General features: G+C 51.3%; 1 protein-coding gene across 1 annotated transcript; it reads right to left on the minus strand.

The window, feature by feature from the left end:
- Positions 1-478: 478 nt before the first annotated feature.
- LOC142250559 (glutamine amidotransferase-like class 1 domain-containing protein 3, mitochondrial) lies at positions 479-8,143 on the minus strand. The gene is made up of 4 exons (XM_075322738.1): positions 7,947-8,143; positions 6,723-6,894; positions 3,927-4,128; positions 479-761 (listed from the first exon to the last, which is right to left on the minus strand). Exons 1-4 carry the CDS (start codon positions 8,052-8,054, stop codon positions 569-571), a joined length of 675 nt encoding a protein of 224 aa, XP_075178853.1. The 5' UTR covers positions 8,055-8,143; the 3' UTR covers positions 479-568.
- Positions 8,144-8,652: the final 509 nt, after the last annotated feature.

Below are 8,652 nucleotides of genomic sequence, written 5' to 3' on the forward strand. Positions count from 1 at the left end.
GGCGCTGCAGGTTTCTCTTAGTGTTGGCTGCGCTCAGAATGGCTGGATCCCAGTACGGGGGTGGCAAACAGCCCTTGGGTGGAATTTTACAGCACCCCCTGATGCCCTGCCAGCCTCCACCTCTAGATACGCCTTTGGTATGAATGATCCTTTGTACCACAGGAGGTACATCACTGTCGGAAGGGTCTTGCGGCAACTAAATTTCCTGTTCCCTGCTAGAAACCTGTGCACTTTTTACTTCGTGTGCAGGAGATCAGATGATATCATTGACCAAGCAATAATCTAAATTGTACAATCAGTTTTTTTTATCCTGAATTACTAGTATGGAAGAGAGCACAAAATACCAAAGGCAACATGAACTCTAATATGGCCGGGGGCCAAAAGCAATTGTGAATTAATATTTAGTTCAGTAGTGTCAGGAATTGTTTAGTGCACAAATCACAATTTACCAAGAAATAAATATTGTAACCACAAATCATTCTATTTCAAAGCAATATTTATTTGTACACAGAAATAAATATCAGTCAATGTTCCTCCAATTCTTCCACCAAATGTTTCATTCTCTCATTCAACTCAACTTGAGCACGGCTTCAACCATTTTGCCAATGCCATCAAATATCTCATGTAGCGGGCTGTTACTCATGAAGGCGCACGTGGTGACCAGTTTATGTTTGGCATCTATGTGAACTTCGTTGACCTGTTTGTTGACGTGTTTACAGCCCAGCTGTTCAATGGCTCCCGCTGTTCCAGCATGTGGCCACCTGCACAACAGAAGAATAGACAAAGGGCAGCAAGTTACAATAGTGAAAACTAAGGTGGCAAGAATTTATAGACCTAAAGCAGACAATACACTTTAGATGACTGTACGATGCCTCGTCCTATTAAGTCGGCAGCAGCCATCTCTCCTATGAGAAAGCCACCAAGTAACATGTCTGGAGAACAAAATTATCAGCAGTTTTAATTTATCATGAATGACGACATATACAGAGACAAATCAGTTGGCCGACACTGACACACACACACACACTAGACTGTCCACTGAACCCATTGTTATCAGTGAATGTGACCGACATAAGTAATGTACAGAATCGGACTGGCTACCGGAGGAACCTCCAATAATACCAGGCCTGGCTGCGGTTACCTGCATTGAACTCCAGAGCTCTCACCTGAACCGCGAGCGCCAACAGATTCCACTGAGATTGCGGTTCAGTTTATGTCACAGCTGCAGACAGGCCAGACTGAACTCCAGAGCTCTCACCTGAGCTGTGAAGTTCAATGCAGGCCTGGTATTACTGGAGGTTCCTCCGGTAGTGAGTCCGACACTGGTAATCCATATGGGGGCTTCAACTCTGCAATAGGATGAGCACAAGTAATAATAGGTCCCAGTTGTGGACAAATCAGACACAATCCGGAGAATTAGTCCTGGTTGTTACTTTACTTGGGAATTATGTGCAGTAATAAAGCATTGTGCTCTGCACCCCCAAAAAACAAACAAAAAAAATATATAGATTTCTTTAGCCAACAGGTTACAAGTGAACCTCATACTGTATGGATAGAGATTCACGGCCACAATTAAAAAAAAAAAAAAAAAAAAAAAAAAAGTATTAGCCCCAATTTTCTGACATTATCAAGTTTTTAAACCATTCATATGAAACACTATGCTTTTCTCAACCACTTTTTCAAGATCATAATAAATATACATTTGGTTGAAGTCTAGATTGTACAGACAAGGCTCCCACCAAATAGACTTTGGAAACCTGGTTCCCATTATCTATACCATACAGACTTGTAATGGTTACAATGTGGTTCCCAATATTGTGGAAGTGTCAGCACTGCAGAGGTTAATTGTGCTGTATAGGCTGTAGCAGTCTGGGAATAATAATCATCCCATGCTTTTATTTTTAAACGACCACTGTGGAATATTTCTTCTTTAGCTGCAAATGTCCTGTCTGTTACCAATCACTAGAAATGTCAGAAGATATTGATGTGATGCCCTGGCCTATCAGGTCGTCACAGGGTATTGTGCAATCTGCCCTTCTGTGCAATATCAACCTCCTCCTTGGTTACGGGTCCCTAACAATTAGTGTTGCCAAAACCAGCTAATCAAAATCCTAGGAATACTCTGCACCACACCCACCACTGGACGGCCTGAGTGGAAAAGAGTCGCCCACGGGGGCGGGTTTAAGGGGAGGTCAGAAGTCAGAAAGGGGGAGTGTAGTGTTGGAGGTGGTCAAGAGCTGGGCTCCTTGGAACTACTAGGTAGCAGATGTTGGTCTGGGCCTGGTAGTAGCTGGACCCCCGGTCGCAGAGGGATCGTGACAAGGGGTATGGGGATAGGACTTTCCACAGATATGGTCCAAGAAAATCTCAAGCGTGAACCCTGAGAGCAAGCTCCCTCAGTTAGCCACACTGGGGAGCAGGACCCGACTTGTTTTAGGCTACAGAGACCAAATAGAAAGAAACAAGGTGCCACGGGAAAAGTCACAGATAACAGGAACGGGACACAAACATGCTCCCCCTCAGTGACAGCGGTGTCCAGAACTTTGGTTTAGTAAAGTTGTCGGTGTCAGCGTTATTGGACTGAGTACGCAAGTGACCCTTACCTCCCCAATGGCACATCCCTGTCACCATCACCGAATCCTGGGGCATCCCCTACCTGTGGAGGGGTTAAACAACTGACTGCCCACTCCATCGCCACCGGGTACACCCAGGCGCAGCGGTGGTACTTCACCTTACCACACATCACGGGTGGTGTCACGAAATCTCAATATACACCATACCCCCTGTAAATACCGCACTTCATTCGAGTGGCCGCGAGACCCAGGTCCGGGCGCCCCTCGATCCACTGTGGATCCGAGCAGCTCGGCTGCTGACACAGGGGCGGTACATTAACAGGTAACTATTATAATACATTCACTGCTGATTGGGAGCAGAGAAAACACAGATGATACTGAACCTGTGATCACACTGCGCCAGACATGTACAGCCTCAGCAGCTGTCAAACCACTCAGATCTCGTGGCTCGAGGGTCTCCGGACCCAGGGTCACTCCGAAGCGTAATGGAAGGTGTGTGTGTGTGGGGGGGGGGTTATTTACAGGGGAGTTAGTTTGTGACGCCACCCGTGGTGTGCGGTAATAGGGAGTACTGCCTCTGCTGTTGGGAGTACCCGGGGTGATTGAGTGGGGCAGCCAGATGACATTTCCCACCACAGGTAGGGAAAGGCCCCGAGACACCGAATGGTGGGATGGATTGCAGGGGAGAGCAGGCTTGCTGGTAGCAGGCGTTAATCAGGTACTCCCTCAGAAGGAAAGCAGACGCTGACAACGTGGTAAACTAAGTCTCTGGGTGCCGCTGCCCTCTTGGGGAGCTCGTCCGGGTTCCGTCCCCTGCAGCACTGCCTGGTGGTCTAACCTGCCTCCGTGCACAGAATTTGAAAGTGGTTGTAAGCTTGGAGCTGCCCCGCTCCCTACTATGGGTAGCAGAGGAGCTTGCTCTCAGGAGCTCATGCTTGGGATTTCAGTGGGCTGCTTTGCTTGGAAAGCCCTATCCCCCTCATTGCGCTAGTGCCCCCGATCTCTGATCTTTGTGGGAACACTCCATAAAGGCCCTGTCCTCCGCAGGTTAATTGCTGGGTTGCTTGAAGCTTCTCCCCAACCTAGGGTCCAGTACCCCGACGTGCTTTTGGCCCCAGACCGGCTATTGGACTGCAGCTGCTGACAGTCCTCCTTAACTAAGCCAGTATCCAGTCCCAATCTCCTGTGACTGGGCCTCAGACTCAGAACCATGAAAAGGGAGGGGAGGGATGAGTCCTTCACTGGGAGATAAAGAGCGTGCAGTACCCTGTGACGACCTGACTAGTCCAGGGGTGTCACAACACCTCTATCAGGCCTCATTCACACATCAGTATTTTTCTTGTATTCACTCACTTTTCGCACTCTGTATCACACCCGACAGTGACTTCACATCCTGGTAGGATTTTGGCGGCCAGTATGGGGGAGATACAGCACAGGCCAATGGGCTTCTTGGCATCATAAAATCCTTTAATAGCGTCTTCAATGGGTTTTATTACGGAGCAGTCTTTCCCATCAATCGCCCAAGTAGAAAGATTTTTAGCAACTCCAAAACCTCCTGGTAAAGAGAAGAAAGTGTAAGAAGTCTGAGAATCAGAGATGTCCTCCATACTGTCCTTATGATCAGGACATATGTGTCGCCCTGGGCAAGCCAGGGGACACGGGTCACAACACCACCACACCCCACACTCCAGGTAGGCACATCTATGCTAACCTACAAATCCTTGTTGCCTTCCTCCAGGAGTCTGTTGATGCACACCAGGGGGTGGGCCAGGCGGTTGGCTCCGCCCACCGAGGAGCTCACAACTCTGGAGGCAGGAAGTTCCAGGCAGATTAGCCCAGGCAGGGCTTGAGTAAACAGCAGATTAGCCCAGGCAGGGCAAGTGTGAGGAGCTGAAGTGAGAAAGTAAAACAGCTAAGTGAAAGTAGAGAAGTGTAAAGGAGAAAAGCAAGTGAAGTGGCAGTAAGAAAGAAAGCCTGAAGGGTCCAGCTCTGTGTAGGGCCAGAACAGCAAGGTCAGCGACGGCGGTGACTGTCTGGAGGGGGACCGTTTGGAAGTTCCTGGAAGGACCCCGTTGGCTGTGTGCCCGGTGGTCTGGAGCAGTGTTCCGAAGGACAGTCAGCACCAGGGCAGGGGCCTCTCGGACCCCGGCAAGGCTAGGAGTCGCCAAATTTGCCGAATCCGTCAGTGAAGGGGACGTAGATCCCCCAACAACCAAGTCCCGATTGACGGCAACAGCACAACCATTACAGGGGAGACACCGCCAGGGCACCAGTTTCCCCAGGGCCAGCGCCTGCGGGCAAAGTGTAGAGCTCCTCCGGCCCAGATTGCAGTCGGGGAGCGGGTAACCGGAGGGAATCCACCGCTACCATCAGACAACACAGGTGCAAGGAAGAGAGACGTCACCGTCACCTACCGGGAGTGCAGGTGCAGCCGTCTGTGGGACCGTCCTACCAGCCGTTTGGTTTACCGTACAAACTGTGTCCGTGTCTCAGGCTGAGTGAGTACCACAGTGCCGCAAGGCACAGCGCTGCCCCCGCGTCCCTGCGCCCACCAGGCCCCGCACCTCCTTCTCCACCACCGGGCCCCGGGATCACCAACCCCTACCCACGGAAGGGCAACACAACACCTGGCTGCTCCACATCACCATCCCCGGGACCCCCGAATTGAGCAGCGGTGGTGAAACCACCACAACCGTGGGTGGCGTCACGAACTATAACAATTCCCCACACCCAACCACAACAAACCCCCCTTTCACTCACGGGCGAGGAGTGTCGCTCGAGGAACCCCGGGATCCGGCCCACAGCTCGAGCTGTGGCGCCCCTGACCTGGTCAGGCACCACTGAGTACTGCACCCATGCTGGGGACAGTACAACACAGGTAATCCAGAAGGCTGACCGAGGTGTGACTACACAGGCGCATAGTGATCAGGTCTCACACATGTACCTTTGAGAGGACCCCTGGGGATCCCAGGAGGGGGCGAAGCCTCCACCTCCACCCGAGGGGTGGAGGGGGCGAAGCCTCCATCTCCACTCAAGGGGTGTGGTAGAGAGCCTGGTTGCTAGGTGGCGTAGGCAGGCACAAAAGGGAAAAGAGGAAGGAGGAGAAGAGCAGTCTGAAGCAGAGTGTGGAGGAGTGAGGAGCATGGGAGTGGAGCTCAGACAGGAGTAGCAGTGCAGGTTCCACGAGTGAGCCGGTTTAGTGTGCAGCTCAGGGAAAGCAGACGTGAGGAGCAGACCCTGGAGCTGTGGCAGTCTAACAGCGTCCGCGCAGTGACTACCGACGGGGGAGAACGGTCACCTGGGAGTGCTGCCCGAAATCCACACACAGCTAAAGAGAGAGCAACGGAGTGGAAAGTAAGGAGACTGTCAGGGAGAACCAGGCCCAAACGGGTAGCAGGTCCCAGTGCAGGGATAGATTCACCTTTCCTTTGCCAAACCTGCATGAGGGGGCACTTTACACCCCCAAGACAACACTACAGAGTCCGCAGCCACATAGCCACAGTTAGGGCCCATAGTTCACAGGAGGCAAGCAGCCGGAGTGTCCTGGTCCAGGCTACAAGCAAACGGGCCAAAAAGAAGGGGAGAGAGGCGCCAGCAACTTCCCTGGGTGACCCCCATAGGGACTAAAAGTCGGGGTTACCCCAAAACGTAAAGGGCTAAGGAAGGCGAGTCGGTAGCCACCCTCATCAGTCAGCCTGAAGGACACCTGGTTCCAGCCTGGTTCATCCCAGCTACGCCCGGGTTACTCACCCTGCCACCTTCCGTGAGTAAAACCCCTGAAAGACATCCTGCTTGTGTTGAGTTATTCTGCGCCTTGTGGTTCTACACACCTACACGGGACCCTGGGGCATGCCTCACTCTCAGGAGGCTACTACAACTGACTGCACCTACCATCAGCCCCAGGCACCCCTAACCTGCAGTGGCGGTCTCCACTGACCGCAATTCTGAGAGTGGCGTCACGACAATCCTAGAAGAAGGTTCCCTACCTGTGACCAGACTGTTCCATCCATGTGGAGTCCCTGAAGGTAATGCACCGACACAACACTTGTGGGGCTTCACAGAGCCACCAGGAGCAACTGCCGGACCCGAGCAGAAGGGGTGAGCGCGGTGTGCTGACACCCTCCTCCCCGCCCGCGACACATACAGTACCTGGGATGATGATTGCAGCAAAGTCACTGACTTTTAGCTCCTTCAGATCTGTGACCTTCCCTCTTGCGATGCGCGCGCTCTCGGTCAGCACGTTCCGGGTCTCCTCGCAGGGCTGTCCTCTCACATGGTCCACCACATGCATCTGCTCCATGTCAGGAGCAAACGCCACATACTATGGAAACAGAATGGAGGAGACACATCTCAATACAAGAAAACAAACCATCCACCATGTACAGAGGCCAAATATATAAGGGATATAGGAAATTATGGAAGACCCTATAGGACAAAAATAATTGTACTCGTACGACCTCTTATTGACTAGATGAAGAGCTCTGCAGTCACCAAGACAGATTAGGTTTCTTCTTCATTCATTGTAGGTTATTAACTTGATAATCAGACAGACCATGAAAGAGATCACATACACCGAGCACATAGACAATGTATAAACCCCAATCTCAGCTCTGCTACATCCATAGTCTTATCACACAAGATGGGCAATACCAAGCTCAACTCTGCCTTCACTTTATATAAAGCTTAAAAGGGTTGTTCAATAATGACCTAGTGTGATCATACAACAAACTCCGCTCTGCTACATACATATAGTCTTGTCATACAAGTAATGAGGAGAGAAACTTGGCTCTGCTTCATTTTTATACAAGTGCCATACCCTCTGCATCATCATCACTACTATACAGGTAATAAGGAGACTGAAAGCAGACTCCGCTCTGCTACATCCATACAGTAACAATACAGGAAATATAACAAACACTCAGCTCCATCTGTATATGTTCTGTATCTATCCTGTACAGATACAGCAGAGCTGAGATCCTGTCCCTTCAGCAGCATGCACCCAGCAAACTCCTCTCTACATCGGTGTAATCTGATCTTACAGCACTGCTACACCCGAAGTTGTACAATCCACAGACGATAAATGTCGGTCCTGTAATGACGCCCCCTGCACTGTGTGACTAACAGTAGATTAGTGCAGCTATTCCGTATATTCCAGGCTATAAGATCCCACCACAGTCAGGAGAAGAAGCCGCTTTCTTCCTCATTACATAGAATGGAGCCTTTGCCCTGGACTCATTGAGACGTGTGGAAATGTCACCAGAGACTTTCCCCTCTGACTGTGACTGGAATAAGACTTCTGACACAAAGTTCAGTCTCAGACTCGGGGCTTTGGCTGTGACCCCACAGAAGGTTTCCCCGCACCCTTCACCTTACCTGCACCCCAGCTCTGCTCAGGTGCACCAACACTGCAGAGGCCTCGTGGACCTCACTGCCATCATACACCCCGCAGCCACAGAGGATCACTGCCACCTGCTTGGTCATGGCGGATTCAGGTGAATGGCGGCTCCGGTAGATCAGGAGTAGAAGAGTCTGCAGCTGAGGGAACCGCTGCTCCTGTGCTTTATATACAGGGAAGGTGTGAGCTCCTGGGGCAGAGTCTCAGGGGAGGAGACAGTCCCAGCACTTCCACTGTCATTACATAATAGAAGGTGGAGGAAATTCCCAGGATGACTAAAGACGCCGGTGACTGAGAAGGATGACTCTGCTGTCCTATTCTGATGGTCACAGTATGGCCGGTGGTGACTGAGGAGGATGACACTGCTGCCCTATTCTGATGGTCACAGTATGGCCGGTGGTGACTGAGGAGGATGACTCTGCTGTCCTATTCTGATGGTCACAGTATGGCCGGCGGTGACTGAGGAGGATGACTCTGCTGCCCTATTCTGATGGTCACAGTATGGCCGGCGGTGACTGAGGAGGAGGACTCTGCTGCCCTATTCTGATGGTCACAGTATGGCCGGCGGTGACTGAGGAGGATGACTCTGCTGCCCTATTCTGATGGTCACAGTATGGCCGGCAGTGACTGAGGAGGATGACTCTGCTGCCCTATTCTGATGGTCACAGTATGGCCGGCGGTGAC

Source organism: Anomaloglossus baeobatrachus, chromosome 9 (assembly GCF_048569485.1).
Source record: "Anomaloglossus baeobatrachus isolate aAnoBae1 chromosome 9, aAnoBae1.hap1, whole genome shotgun sequence".
Taxonomy (NCBI): domain Eukaryota; kingdom Metazoa; phylum Chordata; class Amphibia; order Anura; family Aromobatidae; genus Anomaloglossus; species Anomaloglossus baeobatrachus.

Coding starts and splice junctions, on each gene's coding strand:
- LOC142250559 (XM_075322738.1), bottom strand. CDS start 8,054: ATGACCAAGCAGGTGGCAGTGATCCTCTGTGGCTGCGGGGTGTATGAT. Junction 6,895..7,946: donor TGAGCAGAGCTGGGGTGCAG/GTAAGGTGAAGG, acceptor CTGTTTCCATAG/TATGTGGCGTTTGCTCCTGA. Junction 4,129..6,722: donor TGCTGCAATCATCATCCCAG/GTACTGTATGTG, acceptor TCTCTTTACCAG/GAGGTTTTGGAGTTGCTAAA.